Source organism: Lytechinus pictus, chromosome 7 (genome assembly GCF_037042905.1).
Source record: "Lytechinus pictus isolate F3 Inbred chromosome 7, Lp3.0, whole genome shotgun sequence".
In the NCBI taxonomy this organism is placed as follows: domain Eukaryota; kingdom Metazoa; phylum Echinodermata; class Echinoidea; order Temnopleuroida; family Toxopneustidae; genus Lytechinus; species Lytechinus pictus.
The window spans coordinates 42,508,729-42,529,088 of NC_087251.1; the positions used below are offsets into that span (position 1 = coordinate 42,508,729).

The window sequence follows — 20,360 nt, forward strand, 5'->3', positions numbered from 1 at the left end:
AAGAAGCGGCACTAGCCAATTTCATTGGATGTCTTAGGACATTATTTGCATTCAAATTATTCAAATAAGAGCCAAGGTGGTCCGTGCCACTATACTGGGGCCATAGAGGAGGGAATGCAGGGGGGGGGGGGCGATGATCGAAAAACGTGTTTAATTTTACTTCGTTTGGATTACAGAATAGGGAGAAAAAACCCCAAGACATGTTATTCCAGCACTGTTTTCACTCTAGAACCCGTCTCTATTCTTAAAAAGACCCTCTTTTCCGACGCACCGTATACGCTTCATAAAAATGTATATTTACCGAGTTTAGGATCAGAGCATTGGGTTTCTAGCAGGAAAGATCCCTCACATAATAAGAATTAAAAATATTCAACCTTGATCGGTCCTTAATGTACAAGAATACTAACAAAAGGGCGGTTTAACTTGTCATACTAATCAAAAAAGCAAACAAGTGCACTATTCGAGAAAGACGAAAATAAGACGAGGAAAGAAAATAAGAGAGTGAGTAAGTGGACAAGAGTTTACCAGAAATTATTTGAAAGGTGAAGCAGTCGGCATACATCAAAGTTCAAACTGATACAAAATAAACACAATCGCCATGAAATCGGAACAGATCGAGATTCATCATCATATTTCTTCAACCGCTTGTCAAAATTTTGTTACGAAAGAAAGGAAGTTGACCTGGTTTTCTGTTCATAATGAACCAAGATAGGCAGACTTTTTAAATGCACGGATTTTATTTCAATCAAAGAAAATTTCAAGTCCACTTTTGATAAAAGTCTGTTCTATGTATTTTGATCTGTATACAATGATCCACTGATTACACGTCTGAATTTTCACTTGTTTTTTGTTTAATAATATAACTAAAATCATTAAAATTTATAAACACAAAGGAGAAATATTTCCATTGTTAATTTTTATACATTGCTGTCATTTTGTTTTGTGTATTCATTGTTAATTTCTAGTATCATTTTAGTGTAATTATTTTATGCCTTGTTCTACTCTCTATACATAATTATCCGTTCTTTGGTTTAATCTAATTTTATCTCTGTATGTCTGTCTTGATGTATATTATGATGTTTGTTTATATGGACCTCTGCTTATGCAGTTGTGTCTGGAATAAAGTCTTGAATTGAATCGAGAACAGATCTAAGCCACTTATGGGTTTAAATGATTTGGTGCAAGTTATGACGATTCCCTGTGAGGATTGTTTCTACACAATAATGTTTTTTTTTTAATGTTTCTTGTACATGTGATTTAAAAAAGGGACAAATATCGATAATCATAGTGTAGGGTGCTCGCTCTAAGGAGGTTAATTGAATAAAAAAAAAGGATTATCCTGTATTTGACTGGATATGAGGGCATATAATGTATATAATATATCATTCGGTTATACCTGAGTGGGATATAAACTCAGATATAACACTCCTATTAGGTCTACTTTTCCTAAACTAACCAAAATGTCTTAAAACTTCTCTGATCAACTTTTGCGCATCTCACTCCGGCTTCTTAATAAGTACAACGACCCCTTCATGAAATGTACATAATATATACATGTAGCTTCTCATGTTAATTTCACACATACCTGTGTTAATTACGCATACTTTGTGTGTAAATTGCACATAGGCCTAACTAGCGTATACAGTTCATGCAGTGAACTATTTTGACTGTACCTTTTCTCATTCGTCAGTGAAAAATATTTTCATCTTTAGGTAGGCTATCATCAAACGCACTTCTTTGGCTGCATTTCCAAGCCAACCTGAAACGCTTTTATCTACAAATAAATGCCAGTGTTTCCACAGGTAAAAAAAATCGGCCCCCATGACCAGACCTCAAGACGAAATTATATACGAGCGCGAAGCCGTTGATGTTCGACCACTTCTTCCATCATTTCACCTTTGAATAAGAGTAATATATAAAACAAGCTTAATTACCAAAGGCAATTATTGATACCAGTTTAGCCTATGTCGTATTTGGCTATACGTGTATCCGGATGTAGATCAACTGCTACCTCGTAGTCTACCAGACAGGGGTCGCGGAATGGTTTTCAAAGTGGGGGGCTGAGCCAAAAGTGGAGGGGGGGGGGGCTGATCATGCAAAAAATCACAATGGTCATTTTTACGTTTTTGTACACGGTTTTGGAGAAAAAAAGTGGGGGGCTGAAGCCCCTCCAGCTTGCCCCCCCCCCCCGCTTCCGCGGCCCCTGCCAGACCAATAAAATCCTCTTTCCCAGAGCAAGAACGGGAAGAACGGAGCAGAAACTCATACCCTGTCGTCACCCCAATAAATACAGCAATGGAAACACCTTCTAAACCATCAACAGCAGTAAGATATCCATTTCCTTTTCAAGCTCCTTTAGACGCAAGCATTTTCTTCTCATTCCTTTAGTCTGTAGTGGAAATTGAAGACTGCATATGCCCTTGAAATTCCCATTCAAATATTTTTATATAAATATTAATCCTTGTAGTAATCCATCTAGATTTCTAAACCAATAAACAATCATATGGGGAAAAAATGGGGCACACATAATAGAATCATAGAAACCACATCAGACTAAGGAATGCCTTTAAACGTTTGGACAAAACTGACCCATCAATAGTCATTTTGTGGCTTTTATTTGTGGATGAGTAAAATAGTCACAATAAAATCAGAATAGTCAAATAACGATAACAGGTTCAAACAATATAGACGCCCAGGAATGGCGATTGATGATGCATAATTCAAGAATCATTATGAATCAATTCTGTTTGTGAATCCTTACCAGTTAATGACATCAGCCACATCCGGTGATTATATTGGTACTGTTTTTAGATGTCCTCCTGAGTGAAGTAGAAGGCTAAAATGAGGTTGCTCTAACTCGACGACGTTTTTGAAATCTGTTTTCATGTTTCAGTCATAATTGTCTCGAATTCAATGGATAAATGAATACGATTTACTTTTCTATTGTCGCAACGAAAAGTGTTAAAGAAATAAATGTGGAATCGAACGACCCCGCGCACAGTCAATCACACAATAATTATTATTATCAAACTCAGGTAAACACAGTAAAGATGCAAAGATAAAAAGAGGGTCAATAAATTAAGAACACAAATATCTGTCAATCTCTCTTAAAAAAAACAAACTTCTTTTCAACCAAAAGAATGAATGTTGAACAAGTCGACAATTATATAGTAAAAATAAAAAAAACACAGAATGGGAGAATTCATTTGCAAAAATATCCCATCGGAAATGACATTAAAAAATAGTAAGTGGTATAGTTTTATTTTCAGTACTCAGTGAGTACCGAAACGATTTAACGAATCTATACTCCAAAAGACAAAAACAATAGAGGTTATGCAAGCCACAGTTATTATAAAAATAAGTAGAAAGGAAACCCAAATAATGCTATTTCTATATCAGACTACCGGGGGGGGGGGGGGTTCTGGGTGTATATTCATAGCGCTGTGACGTAGAAACAGATTGTTTAGGCCAGCAAATAAAGGGGCGAAATAAAGTCACATTCGGTTGAAATATTGATGGAAATAGATGTACATGCATATTCTGTTTTTAAATTCATCACTATTTTGTATCGATATCAAGCTTTTTTAAAGGTCAAGTCCACCACAGAAAAAAGTTGTTTTGAATCAACAGAGAAAATCAGACAAGCATAATGCTGAAAATTTCATCAAAATCAGATGTAAAATAAGAAAGTTATGATATTTTGAAATTTCGCTTATTTTTCACAAAATAGTTGTATGCACAATTTACCCACATACATATATGAGAGAATCGGTGATGTCCCTCACTCACTATTTCTTTTGTTTTTTATTGTTTGAATTGTACAATATTTCAATTTTTACAGATTTGACATTAAGGACCAACTTGACTGACCCATATAATGTTAAGCAATGGTAACTCCACATGTTCAGTGAGAAATAAAACTTTGTTTCACAGGACAATGAGGTGAAAATAAGAATATTTCATATTTCAAATAATAAAATACAAAAGAAAAAGTGAGTGAGTGACGTCACCAGTTCCCTCATTTGCATACCGACCAGGATGTGCATATAACTATTATGTGAAATTAAGCGAAACTTAAAAATGTCATAACTTTCTTATTTTACATCCGATTTTGATGAAATTTTCAGTGTTATGCTCGTTGGATTTTTCTCTTTTTAATCAAATCAACTTTTTGTTGGGGTGGACTTGTCCTTTAATAATGATACATCACTTCTACTAATATTATTTAAGCTTGCTGCGTTCACTCATATAATATGAATTATATTTTGGGAAGGAAGCGAATTTCACAAGTGAGGTGAACAAAATGAAACACATGGGTGTTATTTTTATAGCAAATAGAGCAAAAGTATCGTTATGCTTTGCCTGTGGCTCTCGCTATATATAATCTTTATAAAATAGGCCTAAACATCACCGAAAACAAAATAGAACAAATCAATTCAACAATAACAAATGAGTGAAACAATGGACCAAGGAACATGGAACAATGTATCAACAGAAATCTGTTATATATGTGACTCGTGTAGACATCTATGTATCGGTATAAGCATGGAGGTAGTCTCCGTGGTAGAGAACAGAGCTCCACTGTACAATACTGGACAGTTGAATAGAGTATTTTTAAAGTAATCTTTCGCCATTCACTTCTGATTTATTAGTGCACCATATGACAAATTTATGGAATAATACCGTCAAGTACCAATGAATGGATGCTAATAAATCAAATTAATTCAATCGCAGTGATTCATCAGTACAACAATAATCTTTGCAATAAACCTAAATCGCTGAAAAAGAATTGAAAAATGTTCGTGGTTCGGCTTTTCATATCACCCACAACATAAAACGAACACATCCGTTCTGCAATTTAAATGCGAAGGAAAATTCCACAACGCAGATTACTGTTGAGTGAATAGATTACGTTATTTGGAGAGCGAAATACGATTGTTAATTATTACTGTTTTTATATCATAAATATATACACCTTCAAGCACACCCTCACTACACGGAGACTATAGGTTCCTATGCATCTACACATACAGGTCCACTTGGAATAAACATATTACATGATAAAAGGGTACCGGGTGGTTGTTTAAAAAATGACCAACGACATTGTACACTTTTCCACATGTCATGGATTAAACATTTATACTTACTCAACTAATTTGGCATAATCAGGGTGACAGTTTGTTCTTCACCAGTGATTCAAATAACTGTATCACTCGAGTAAATTATATCCAAACTTTCTACAAAATTATACCAAAAGTCTTATGAAGCAGTCCATCAATATAGGCCATATTATATTGCCTTAATTTCGGGTAAATATTCGCATATAAACAATCCAGTCGGTACAGTATACGTTATGAATATTTCAGAAAAATTATGGTTGTTGTAAGAGAGATACAGAATTACTTTTTCATAGTTGCATACCTAAGTGCATTGAATAATTCGAATTGAAAACACTCAGAATTGATAACACGATTAATATTTTTAAAAAATATACAAGTTAAACTGAAAAAAATTATTTAAGCAAGTCATTAGTCCACAAATAAAAAAAATGTGATTATTATATTTTGATTTTGGTATATTTTAGAAGTTGCTTCATTACTTTTTGGGACATATATCGTGATTACAAAATGTGGTTGTTAAAAGATAGCCGGTAGGCCCGGTTTACGTCAAAATAGCTGTCGAAAAGGGAGATTTAATGCGACTTGCTAACATAGAATGATGCGTTCTTTTTTTCCAACGATTTTTTATGTAATCCAGAGTATATCTTACACAATATATTGATTTTGTTAAGGGGGGGGGGGGTGTCTTGCCAAATATGACCTTACCCCTTCCCGATCAATATCGATAAAATACACATTAAAAAAAATTCTGTAAAATAATGTCCATGCATGGTAAAATTTAAGTTTGATTTTGATTAACGATTTTGTTATACCTATTTGCTATGTAAAAGGGACAAATTTTTACTTTTTAAAATGATAATTATAAAGACAAAAAATAATGAGCAGGCTTCCGAATCACCACAGCCCGAAATGGCACCGCAGGAGGGCAGGCATAGTACAAGTAGAGAGAAAAAAAAAAGGGGGGGGGTAGAAGAAAAGTACTATAGGAAAGAAGGAAGAATAGTAAAGATACGAGGATCTGCCCGACTTCCAATTTCACCTCCTTTCAGTGGCGTACGCAGGGGGGGGGGGGGGGTTACAGGTGTTACCCCCCCCCCTTTAATTTTTTGATACCCAAACCCCCCTACAAATGTTGAAGAAGCCTCCTTTTCTATTTATTTGATGGATTCCCAGATTCACGAGTTCTTGAACAATAGCCTATATAGTGATATATATATATTTTTTTCACGCTCACTTTTCAGCAAATACCTTTCTATTCTTTTTCCTCTTCTTCATTTCTTTTATCTCATTTCCATTCCCTTGTACTTTCCCTCTTTCCTTTGTGTTCTTCTTCATTCTTTTATGCCCTCTGTCTATCTCGTAGTTACTGGGAGGTACGAGGTGGCAGAATGGACACGGTCGTTTATAGTCTGCTATGCAAGCCCTTCACTCGAGCTAAGGGTCTGAATGTGCAGCCTACTAATGCCTTGTGTACTGAATTAAAGCCCTACTCGCTCCTGAATCGAAACAGATTTGCTTGTCTTTGCATGCATGGAGACACACTTGTTGATCAAAGTTTCATTCAGGGTCTGTACCTGCAGACTAACAGCAGTTTGGGCAATGGACTCCTTCATTAAAAAAAAATCATTCTCTCCCCGCCCCTCCCCAGTCGAGTCCCCCTGGACTCGACTTGGGGGGGGGGGCGGGGACTTTTCTCTTTCCCTCTACCTGCCTACCCCTTCTCTAACTTCGCCTTTCCGTTCCCCTTCTTGTGCTTCTCTCGTCTCTCTATCCTATTTTTTTGCTGGGGTGGAGGTGGGGGGGGGGGGGGAGACCATTCGGTTCCCTCTGGATCAACGCCTGGTGGGGTATGCGACTATGCAAATAAAATATGGTAGGCCTTTAGAAACACCTTATTTGTTGCTGCCTCAAAACGGTTGCTCCGGACGCCATCATGCGAAATCGACGGACTTGGAGTGGTGTGTGTGTGTATTTGAGTTTTGTCAGACATATCAATCAGATATGATTATTTACGTCTGGGACCGACCTTTAACGTCACCATCCGAAAGACGTGACCACGGCTCGAACCTCTGCATCAATTTATAACTTCCCCCACAGCTTAGATTACAGGCGCACGCCACAACGCCCAGTTGGACAAAATATGCAAAATTACGACGTAGATGGCAGTCTTACTAAATGCGACAACTGAAATGAGAAAAAAAAAATGAGAGAATCGTGGTTGTCACGTTTTTTTCTCTCGACCAGTGGCGTACCTAGGATTTTCCACAGGGGGGGCAAAACCGTCCGCCAAAAAATTTGACAAGCAAAAAAAAAAAAAAAAAAAAAAAAAAAAAAAGTCTTAAAGCTCGTCAGGGGGGCATTAGAGGTCTTAAAGCTCGTCAGGGGGGGGGGGGGGGGCAAAAAAGGTTTTTCAAGCCCGTCAGGGGGGGGGCAAAGATACGTTTTTGCATGGGTTGTGACTCGTCAGGGGGGACAGAGTGCCCCCCTGCCCCCCCCCCCCCCGTAGGTACGCTAGTGCTCTCGACCAATGAAGTCTGTCACTACTTGTATTGCTCCTTTAGCTTCTAAACATGATTGTTTACCCATGATTCCTATTTGAGAGCCCTTATTGGAAATTATGACAATTAGGATGATGAACAACAAACATAAAAAACAAACATCCAAATTCTCATATTAATCTCATAATATTGTGATGAAGTTTACTGCAAATCGTGTGCACGACTATGACTTCACAGGGTTCTCAGTTCTCACAGTGCCTTTTGTAATCCCGTGAATTGTTTCAACATTATCGAATTATCGTCAATATGTTTAAATGATATAAAATAAAAGAAATAAAGTGTAAGTAACGGTTTAAGCATATATATGACTTGTAATATGCAAAAAATTTCATTGATAGATCTACATGTATTGATAATATACAATATCTAAAAGCATTCGTCAAAAATTAAATTTGATCAGAGAAATACAGATTAGTAAAAGCCTCATTCATTTTTTATAATTGCAGGAATGTTTTTACAGAAATTAAATCCTGAACACTGTCTTTCAAATTTACAAGATTGTCACATAACATTTCTGGTAGTCTTCCAGGGACAGGAAGACCAAGGACTTGGGAAGCTTCTAAATTTAAAGGTCAAGTTCAGACAAGAATATTTTATTTGAATTAAAAGAGAACAAGGGGAGTGCTTCTGGCAGTCTCGCCTGCATTACGCGATTCAATATAGCAGCAGTGCTGACTTTGAAAATGGATTGAGAATAATTTTTCACAAAAACACCATTCATATAATATACTACTACGTTCATTGACCCTAAATTACATTTTACCTTGATCACGTGACCTACGACTGAAAAAAAAGAAAGACATTTCCTGTGAAATAATTCATTTTCCTTGCCGGCGTTTTAAAACAGTTGTCCAATCCGCCCCATTCGCATCACACTCAAGGGTGAAGACATGTTGCTGAGCCTACCACTGTGCGCATCTGTACTCGCCTAGAAAGCCTCGCTGCCCACCAAGCTGCAAAGCTCCCTACTATGTAGCAGCATGTCTGCAGAGTTTCCTTTCCTCTTTATAAGCCTTTGAGCGATGCGATGAATGAAGCTACTAACAGGTGGAACGAACAAAAATATAAAATGACTTATTCTCGGAACATGTTCAAAACTATTCATACTCAGGAACATCAATACACTATTCTTGGGAGAAGAGTACTGATTTATTTGATGTTCCTCTGATGCGAATTATTACAGTTAGTTTCTCAAGCGTCATGTACTTCATGTATTTTGGTTACCGTAGTCACCAAATAATCTCCCAATAATAACTTTTGATTGGCTGAACACTGAAAATTGTTGCCATTGTAATTATCATTTAATGGCAAGGCTACCATAAGAGTAACTTAACCCATTGCATACTGAATGACTTTGCTATAACACACGTTTTCTATAGACCCCAGCCCGCATTTATGTAGATTCAGTCTCTAACAGGTTAACATTTCATGCGACAAGGTCCAAAATTGTAATCACTTGACTCACTCTTCAAAGGAAAATAATACCTCAACAACTTCATACTTTTCCTTTCAATGACTTGTTTAATATCAACTGCATCATAATGTTACAAGCAGGGTCAGTCTCTTTTACAACTTCACACTTTTCTCAACTGAAAAAAAGTACATAAATGTGAAAATAAATATGCACAGGCTAAGTATTTATTCTCATAGATAGCAAAGCGTGGATTAAATGTAATTACCTGTTAAAATGATGTGTGTGGAGTTCTCCATTGTGCCTATTCAAACAGAATCCCCACACAAATTTACAGGATACATTGCAATTTGAATGAATTGGATATTCAATATATATTACCTATAGATACGTATCTATGCATGTATGTCCGTATGTATGGAGCTGGTATTTTGCACCAAAGCAGTGAATGAGAAGCTGGGTGCATAGATCCAACTGCAGCACTAGTGCCCTTTGGTAACATGAATACTCCCCAGGGAGTGGAGGATGCCAACGTCACTCTAGATTGCCCAGCATTGGGAGTACTTCACACTGCAACTAACTGGAATATTCCCCACGGAATGGATGTCAAAGTCACCGTAGATTGGCCAGCACTGTGAGTACCTCACACAATAACCAACTGGAATATTCCCAAGAGAGTGGATGATGTGCATACATTGTATGAAGGAAAAGCTTACTTTATCTGATGATGATTGGATGATACTTATCAGTGACTTAAAGACACATGATGTTTCAAGATGAAAAAGGGGCTCTTATTACTCATCTGATAAGTTTTACCCTTTAGAATGCTTACCAGCTCCTTCGATAACACCTTCCTAGTCCGACAAGCATGATAATTTGGACTACCGATAATTCAAAATGATGTGCAAAACACTAGCCAAACTGCTTTTGTAGACTCCTTTCATGATGCAAGAGCTTTCGGACCAATTCGAAAGTTCTTTTCTTGTTTAATAATGAGCACAATATTGATGTCAGGCATGTGTATTGAAATTGAAATCACGATGTCTTACAAGATTTGTCATACAAATTTACTCGCGATAGCAAATACTTTTGAAAACTCCGGTCTGCTCCTGAGATGGGATGGGATTGGTACCTTAATCCTTGTTCCTGTAGGGTTACCGTTCTCTTCTAGAAGTATTAAATTGTTCGTATCAAATCGAGGCAACATGCTGGAACCGGGTCTCCTCACTCCTACGACCAATGCCTTCTTTTTCTGCCCTCTGATGGCCACCAGGATCTTGTCCCCGACATTGCCGACTCGCTGTTTGTTGTAGACGTGGATGCAGCGTGGGGGTTTGTGCCTGATGCTCTCCGCTCCCAAGGACGAATTGTCAACACACCGAAGTCTGGTCAACAGGATGATCGCATTGTAGGGGCTGGAGGCACTGTTTGGATGTCAAGATAAAAAGATAATAGTGAGAGAACTGGAGCATGGAAGGAGTACCGAATCTTCATAAAAACAACTAGATTGATATTTTACTGTCAAAATTTATGACTCTAACAGTGTGAGGTCTTATAAGATCCGACATACTACCAAGATCTCTCAAACTAAACAGATATTGTCACTCCACTACACATACTTCAACTAAGTTTGATGATGATCCCTCATCAGATGGTTCTTTAGTTATCGCAAGAATGAAATAATGAAGGATGGACAAAGGAGTGAGAGGACTTGAAATTGTGATGAACCTATTGGGCAGTGGCAAAAAATATACTGCTTTGAAAAACAATTTTTTTTTAAAGAATATAAATGTGCATAATGAAACTATGAAATATGGACATCGTGAAGTATAGGTCTTGGAATATGAATACAGTATAACTATTAGGATATTTATTCATTATAATGGAGAATACAACTTTAACACTCAACAAGGAAGGAATATTTCCTTTGAACATACAAGATATTTCATGATTATTTGATCTTTTCAAAACATGGTTATGCTGGTATTTCCATTTCACTGGCCATGACAACAATACATGTATTCAGGAAAACATGAACAAGAAGTAAATTCATCACAAAAAAAGAAAGAAATACATGATATTATAAAGATGGTTATCCGCAATTCAAATGATGCGTTGAGGGGTCGTTCTAACATGATCTGGAAGTCCAATCCACCCGGACTCTGGACGATCTGTAAGTTTGCCAAATTGTGGCAAGATCGTCATTGTGGAACAGATGATTTGCAAATTCATCAGAGTTTAACATTTTTGCTTCAATATACTGTACCAACACAGTGTCTATTACTGCACTGCTGCATTCCTTATCCCGGGAACTTACTTAAAAGCCCTACATGAGACATCACTAAGGTGTTGTCCAATCAGATTTGAGTTCTTCAACAAGATGTGTCCTAGTCCTGCCATAACTTGGACCTACAATGTAAAACAAAGACCAATAAAAAAATTATTTATAATACACTATGAATATGTACATTTAGATACATGAACAGAGTAAGAAAAAAAACAGAACAGGTACATGAAACAGGATATCAATAGGGGAAGATTGAGGGATAAGAGATCCTTCATATGGTTATCTTATTTTTATTTATTTACTTATAAAAAACATCCATCCATTAAAGTGGCATGTCAGAATCTAATATTGCCCATCAAAATGTGTTCTCCTCTTTTTTGGCAACAGCAAATGATGTCACTGGGCTGTATGCCAGTAGCATCACTAAGCTGAGAGAGGAACGTCAAGCGCTGGCATCCTCATGCTCTCTTTCCTTCTATAGCAACAGTAAGGGCCACTGTCTCTAAAGCTTAAAAAAAACAAGCACCCCCTTAAAAAATGGCTATCAAAATTAAGTTCTTATGTACATGTATTTGGCTGCTTTTATATTCTTGTGCATGTTTTTTTAATTTTTTTTTTGTAAGGAGCTACATGCTGAGATGAGAGTGAGATGCTTATCTGTAATGTCACAAAATCACAACTTTACTAAAATTCAAGACCATTGTTTGATGGATTTTTATCAAACTTTCACCAACGTTTTTCACTAATTTTTTTCTGCTAAAACCAACTTTTTTAAAATCCTCTCATTGTCAATAATACCGTACTCTCACTAAAGGAATGTCCAGTTTCAAGAAGGCTGCTCTCCCTGCTGTCAGAACAATGGCTCCCAGTCCCATATGGGTCATTCCATAAAGGTCGGACGTACATTCGGACACATTTAAGAGCTGAATCTCCTTTGATTTAATAGCAGCGTTTTAATTTTTCCAGTATATTATAACATGTGACCTAGGCTATCATTACACCATGACAGGACCAGGCTGCTATATAAAGAATAGAAAATATGGGCAAAAATGTGAGGGGTCGGACGTACATCAGACAAAAGCAGGTTTTATGCTTTTAAAGTTCATGTCAAAATCTCTGTGATTTGTGTGATGCAGTTACTGAAATTCTAGTATTGGCTGTTAGCTAAAGGATGAATCTTTAAAGAACTGAAGTGAAGAAATTGATAGACATTGCCTTGTTTTAGTTACAGGCTGATCTATTTGGGGTCGGACGTACACTTTGAGGGGTCGGATGTACATTGTGCAAAATATTTGCACACTGTACATCCGACCCCCTTTGAAGATCAGTTACACAAAACGTAGAAATTCTAAACTGGAATTTTTTTGTTATACATACTGCTTGGATAGTTGTCTTTCACATAAGACAGAATTAACAAATTAATCTGATGCTGGTGAAGAGTTTTGCTTGATTATAGTTGACATGCATCCAGACAATGTACGTCCGACCCCAATACTGATTTTCTTACAATCAAGCAAAATACTCCTCATATCTGTTATAAATGAGTCAGAGGGGTTAAACTGTTTCCATTTTGATATCTACATTTTTAGACCACATCAATAACAAAACAACACAACTATTCACACAATGCAGGATATTTTTAATATTAAACTTCAAGTAAAATGTATCTTTTTTAATGGTTTGCAAAAGACCTGACAAAGAATTTCTTCAACATTAAAAAACTTATCCTGTTACAAACTTTGTTTAAACAAGGTGGGTTTCGAATAATGAGTCTTCCCTGATGTTGCAATCAATTGTATGCATTATGACCTTTTGACCCCTAGATGACCTTTGATCTTTCCATCCTCAACTTCCTCAAGAACATATGTGGTTTTTCCCACTGATCGTTTTGTTCCAAGTTTGAGCAAAATTAATGCAGAAATACTACATATGACATTTTTAGCCCCAGATTACCTTTGACCTCTCCATTCTCTTTACCCATGGATAATTTGATCCAAGTTTGAAAACAATTGATGCACAAAAACCTTTACCTTTAGCAACAGTGTAACCCCCTGAGTCATTTGTAATATGTGGAGCAATTTGATTGACTGTAAGAAAATCAGTATGGGGGTCGGACGTACACTGTCTGAATGCATGTCAACTATAATCAAGCACAAATCTTCACCAGCATCAGATTCATTTGTTAATTCTATCTTATCTGAAAGACAACTAACCAAACAATCATAACCACTTATCATATCATTTGTTACAAGTTTGAACAATATTGATGCACAAAAAAAGAAATTTGATTTATACAAAAACTGTCAAAAAATGACTGAATAGCCTCTTGTCTTTTGACTCCTAGATGACCTTTGACCTCATCAACACAAACATGGTATAAGGATCATTTGTACCAAGTGTGAACATGGTTGATGCAGAAATAAAGAAATGAGAATAAGTCAGAATTAAATGAATAACCCTTCACATTTTCATAACTTACACCCCTGTTGGCAAAAGTGGAATAGTCTTGACACCCATGTATCATTATAGCAATGGGCAGATCTATTTCCCATAGAGGGGCGAGTGCTGTATCTGAGATTGAGGGGAATAGGCAATTTCTTATTTTATATGTATGGAACTTCTTTGTTTAATAAATTTCTCATGTATTTGTATGTTTTTATTTCGATTTTTTTAATTTCCTGCAGGCTATTGTTCAATCATAATTACCACTAAATTGAATGATAATTTGAGATGAAAAAAGACAGTTTCCATTGAATGTGTACACAAAACACAAATAAATCATCATTTCTTGAAGATGATATCATATGAAAATCTACATATTGTCAAAAATGAGTGGTATTTTTTGTGAAATTGGTCTCAAAACTTGTGCAAGACTTCAAAGAAAAAAAAATGATAAAACTACACAGCAATATCACCTATGTTAAGGTATATCATGCAAAATGTTAAAGATGGAAGGTAATTTTTGCCCCCAGTATTCGTTGGGTAAAAAAAATACAAAAGGTCATTGTTAAGCTATGTATAAAATTGAAATTTGTATATGATATTGAAAGACTTATATGAGTAAAAGATGTTATGATATTTAAACTTTGCTTCTAAGCAGTGCAAGATAACTTCATAAAAGAAGTTGCAATGGGGTCGGACGTACAGGGGGTCGGACGTACAAAAAAGTTGTACGTCCGACCCCCATTTAACTTGAAATCCCGGACTAGTGGTGAGCTGCCTTCTGGTGTATATATTAAATAAACCAAACTTGCTTTGCATCTGACTTTGGAAAAATTTCTTTGCTTTTGTTTTGCTTGTAAGAAAAAAAGTGTATGTGAAAAGGGGTCGGACGTACATTTGAAAGTGCCTGCTTCTAATATTTTTTATTTAAAAAATATAAGAAAAGTATAAAAAAACCTAACTTTTTTTTTAGAAACCTAACATAATAACAACTTGGACAACATCCAACTTTAATTATTTCAAAGCTTATATAAAGTTTAAAATATGTTGCAAACTTGACCTTTTAAAATAAGTAAAATTGCAATTTGTTGCTATGGTAACTTCAATGCCTTGCCAAAATGAAACGATACATTATTTGAAATGATTTCTTTCAGATTCATACATTTCAGTGTCTTAGCTTTCAAGTGATACCTAATTTGTTCTGTTTGTAGGATTTTGAAATTTTGACCAAAAGGTTTACTATTTTATGGAACAGCCCATATTCCCACGACAAATTCAATAGCATGCAGATCTAGATTGGTTTTTACTTGCACTTGCAGAGAATAACTTTCCTGGTATCGCATCGCAATTTGCTCCACATTTTTGAAAGACTGCTCTGATGCATGGGGGCATTTTCACGGTACCTGACATTACACGGCACAATGTTTTCACACCTTTCATTGTGTGCATATCTCTAAAGCAACAAATGATGGGAGTTTGCTTTTGATAGAGTTAATAAAGTGAACCTTGCTGCATACTCTGATACTAAGTTTTCCTATGTAACCACATTTTTTTACGCATCAGCAAGCAAAAATGTGTCGGTAACTGACATTACGCAAAAGGACATGCAATTTCAGGGTGTTCATTAAAATTGAAATATCTCATGTCCCTGAGTAGATAGAGTAATAATTTGAATATGTAAATATACCTCCGTTACTAGGTTAAGATGTGTCAAAAGATTAAACAATTTGATTTTGTCTTTTGGGGGCTATAATAATTTTTCCACAACCATGCTGGTAACTGACATTACACTTAATTTGCCATAGAGATAACACATGGAAGTCAAATGTGTGGAATCATTGCATTGTATCTTCTGTGCAGGGCTTCACATGAAAGTGAGCTTGATGTGGAAGTATACCCGAGTTTCTAGGAACATTTCAATTAAAAAACTTTTTCTTTTTCTTAATTCCTTTCTTTGATTTGAAAAATACACATTAACATTTACCAGTGCTATATGATTTTCAAAGGCATAATTTTCTTGGTACTTATATGTAAGGGTTTTTAAAATCATAAGTTTCATAATACTTCACATTTTTAATTATCAAAAGATAAGAAATGTATGTTTTACTTACTTGGGGGGGGGGGGGGTAGGGTCATAGCAGCTACATGTTTTCCTACAGTAATTTAATATTGCGTTGACTGTACACATTGATTTTTCTGACTATACACCCATAATATATCCATCAGTTTTATATTGACTTTTTAAACCTTTTCCTTCTCCAACCTCCCCCTCCCCTCAAAAAAGGCAAAATGAATACGGGTCTCCTCCCCTAGGCTACACGTACCCCTCCCCGAATCTCATGCAGCCATGTAGTTTTATTGATATCTATTCTGGTCAGTGCAAGCAATGCTTGTTCATATCTGTCAGATTTCAATTATCTTCATAATTGTTTAATCATTTTCTTTGCTAATTTCTCTTTTAAGCTGTCAACAAAAAATAAACTCCAGCTTCTAAACTGAAACTGAACTATTTGTAAATTAGAACAAAAAACACACAGTTTTAGCAGATCCATGCAACATTGATCAGAACTGTCAAATTTCACTTTTCATCTATACTTGTAAACCAAAAACAAAATTGTATCACACACCCACACTACTAACAGGTATAAAAACCAGGAATTTACTTTTAGCGAGGCAATGCTCAAAAGAATCCTAGAAACTAAAAAAGGGAACCTGGAAATCCCCTTCATCACAATGTTAAGCTTAAAAAATGTTGCAGATAGGTTGGGAAAAGTACCCCCTACCCCCCCCCAAAAAAAAAAAAAAAAAAAAAAATTGTCTGATACAAACAGTTAGGTACTTGGTAAGTGCATGTACAAAACAATTTCATAGTAATTTTTTTTTGCACGATGGGAATGCAACTTCCTTCATTTTCATATAGTATTCCTTGTGAACTATACCTTTTAAAAGTCAATAGCAAGCTCCTTCTGGTGTTTCTTTTAAAGTGAAAGACTTAAATAACAAGTATACAATATTTCTTCACCATAAAATTGACCACATATTTGCATTTCAATATTGGTAACCAACGTTTTATCATGGTAACTGACATTACATCTCGGTAACTGACATTACATTTTCCACTTGGTAACTGACATTACATATATTTAATGGTACCCTATGGCTTCATTGTTAATTGGTAATCTTTAATTTTGGTGTAGAAGGGAGGGGTGTTACCTAGAGAGAAAATCTACCAAGTTTCATATAATATATCCTCTTTTCCAGGAAATGAGAAAAAAAAGTTCATGTTTTCGGTAACTGACATTACATACCATATCACATACTTCATCAATGTTTTTTTATCAGATGAATGAATTACTGGTGTTTCTTTCTGTGGGATTTTAAAAAGTGTTATAATAGCAAGCTAAATCACAGGCGAAAACATCATGATCAAACCTGTTCTTTAAAAATCTCTCAAAACAAAATATGTATCAATACTATTTTCAACACTAATTTGTATCCATACTTTGGCAGCCATTTTGAAATAAAAAGTGGCTGCCAGAGTCGGAAAAAAATTTGTCTCAGAAACTTCAGGTCTTGTTTTATTAAAAAACATAAAGCATTTGACATGAATATCAACATGATTTTTTTGCCTCTGTGTCCATCTGTGGTGAAAATGCCCATAAAGTCTTTTGTATAGCATATTTTTACATAGGACTGTACATTACTTAGTTGAGAGCCTCTCTCTTATGACCAAAAGCGCTATTCAAATTTGTAAAGCAAAATTATTCCCTGACTTGGCATAGCCAAAGATCTACATGCACTGCCCATAGGTCCCATAGGTACTAGCGATTAGCGTGTTTTACTGTACACCAAAAAATTAGTCTGCTGGGCAAACCCTTCACTGATGAGTTAAGAGCCTGAATGCCTTGTATACTGACGGCCCTTTTGTATGTGCTAGTCTTTACGTGGAGGCACACTTGTTGATCAAAGTTCCAATCAGGGTCTGTGCCTACAGACTACCAAAAAATCCCATAGACCCATACACATCGCAGTGGTAGTGGTACATGGAGACATCATGCCATGATGATACACGAATGAGATTGGTTAGCTTGTATGTATGTGCCAGCTGCATTAGTAACATGAAGACAAACAATCGACGTACCTGACACCGGCTCATCGGAATAAAAATTTTGTATTTTACATCACATATTTCAAGAAACTGTAGTGGTAAGCTGATTTTAGTCATAAAAAAGTTGATTTTAATTCCTGCACTTTGTTTCTCCCATTAAAAGTTGGATCCAAGGAGAAATTAGAGAGGGAGAGGTAGCGCACCATTCAGCCCCCATAGGCCTTGCATGAAACACCACCATTAAGTACCAGTCCTATCGGAGTCTTCAAAGTCTTAAAACTAGTTTTACTGATAAATTGATGTGTGTACTCATCATCATTTTTGCACTTTGGAACAAACTCCAACCATCTCTCTGAAACATGCACCTCTTCAAAAAAAACATCTTATTTTAGGTGATTTTTAGAACTTGTGATAATAGCTTTACAATTGATACCATTGGAAAGAGGAACTCTTCCAGATCTGAGAACACTTTGAATTTTTGAAAATTGACCCAAAGATTCATTAGTTATGCCCTATTATGTTTCCGCAATTGGACATATTTGACCAAAGGTCATTCTTTTGTTTTACTTTGTTGTGAGAATGGCACCATGAAAAACCTGACATATTTTCAAACTTGTGTTATTCCCGTGTTTTTTGCATTACAGGTATGAAACTTAGGACGTTAGTAGATATATTATATTTTGCTTTGATGTATTTTTGCATGGTCAAGGTCATTAGTAATAAATTTATGAAATATTAAATCATAATTTTTGCATATTTTTAAAAATATTTTTGCCTTTCTGGTCAATTAATGTGGAAATGTTTAGTTGAATATGTGTAATGCTATTCTAAAGTATGAAAAAATATTTTTTGACCACCACCTGGAATATCAGAAGTGTTATTACCTTGAACTTGACCTTCAAATCATAATTTTTATCACATTTTCCTTCTCGTGTCAGTTCAACAGGAATTTTAATGAAGATTGAGCTTTATTATGTCATTTAGCAGTAAGCACATGTACTTTTTTTAACCATTGGACGATTGGTGGGAAATTCATGTTATAACCACTCATTCAATGAACAAGGTTATGGTTATTAGTATAACCTTGAACTTGATAATGAAATATGAAATCATTATAATTTCATCACACTTTCCCCTAGTATCAATTCTACAGGAATTTTAGAAATGTAGCATGACGCATATCCTCCGATATGCGTCATGTAGCTTGACGAAGAACAAAAGGAAACAAGATGGCGACATGAACATCGCGACAGGTTTTCCCCATCTTTTTATGTTTTTCTCGTTTTTAATGAATTCTTGTTTAAATAAAATGACTATATATTCACATATATATTATTGTTTAAATGAAATGACTATATATTCACATATATCATAATCTATCTTACAATAAAAAAAAAAAATCTACTGACATTATGAAGTACTAAGTAGGCATGAAACCTATCTAATCAGCATTTCAACTAGATCAACTTAGGTCGGCCAGTGATCACCTTCGCCTCACATATTCATTGACTCGTACTTTAGCTGGTGACAGAACTTTTACGGTGTCGGCTTCAAAATCCTGGAATGACCTGCCACTAATAATTAGACAGTCTCCAACATTAGCAATTTTCAAAAAGTCATTAAAAACTCATCTCTTTCGTACTTTGTAGTTTTTAAAATATTACATTTAATTAATTCATTGTAAGCGCTTTGGGCCTAATGGGAAAAGCGCAGTACAAATAACAAGTAATAATAATAATAATAAAATGAAATCAATTCAATGTAGTATAAAATGTCGGAAATGAAGTTGTAATCCCAGGCCAGGCCCATGGCATGGCCATTTACATGATTTAGGGCTAGATCTTTTAGAAGCAAGCCAGGAAAGTAGAAATCTCGGGGGCGAAAATTCAGTTTTTTTGCGGTACACGCACATGAATGGGACGCAATCCCTGGACTACTCCATGGAGAGTAAGCACACGTTAGTATTATTTATTAGTAAATTATTTTACTTTCTAGAAGCCATACACAGTGGTAAGTATATGGGACCGAAGTAATTTACCAATCATGCCAATTATTTTGGCAACCTTTATTTTATCAATATTAGAAAATTCGAGCAAATCTTTGCCAATTGATGATCATTCAATTACAAAGCATTTACATACCTCTTAAATATGAATTCTAGGACCAGAATATCTCCACTCTGCATTAGATTTCGCCCTCACAACGACGATTTTAGACAATTTTCCTATTTTTCGAGATTCTGGCAGCTGATGGTACGATGTCTCTGATATACCAAATCTGTAAGTAAAATATTTGAAGTCGGTGCTGCTGCATCCGTGGCTGCAACGCTCGCCCCACTTTTTTTTCTTGGATCAGGATTACTATTGTGATTTAAAAACATAGTTGCGCGTAATATGCTAACTTGAAGAAATCGAAAGATGGAGAAAACGTAGAT

General features: G+C 35.7%; 1 protein-coding gene across 1 annotated transcript; it reads right to left on the bottom strand.

Moving 5' to 3' along the window:
* Positions 1-9,172: 9,172 nt before the first annotated feature.
* LOC129265720 (large ribosomal subunit protein uL14m-like) lies at positions 9,173-20,192 on the bottom strand. The gene is made up of 3 exons (XM_054903677.2): positions 20,068-20,192; positions 11,407-11,498; positions 9,173-10,513 (listed from the first exon to the last, which is right to left on the bottom strand). Exons 2-3 carry the CDS (start codon positions 11,487-11,489, stop codon positions 10,147-10,149), a joined length of 450 nt encoding a protein of 149 aa, XP_054759652.2. The 5' UTR covers positions 11,490-11,498; positions 20,068-20,192; the 3' UTR covers positions 9,173-10,146.
* Between the last annotated feature and the right edge of the window lie 168 nt (positions 20,193-20,360).

Bases quoted from the DNA above. Each gene is read 5' to 3' on its own strand.
- LOC129265720 (XM_054903677.2), bottom strand. From the start codon at position 11,489: ATGGCAGGACTAGGACACATCTTGTTGAAGAACTCAAATCTGATTGGA. The intron at 10,514-11,406 runs GTAAGTTCCCGG...ACATCCAAACAG, and splicing joins GTCTCATGTAGGGCTTTTAA to TGCCTCCAGCCCCTACAATG.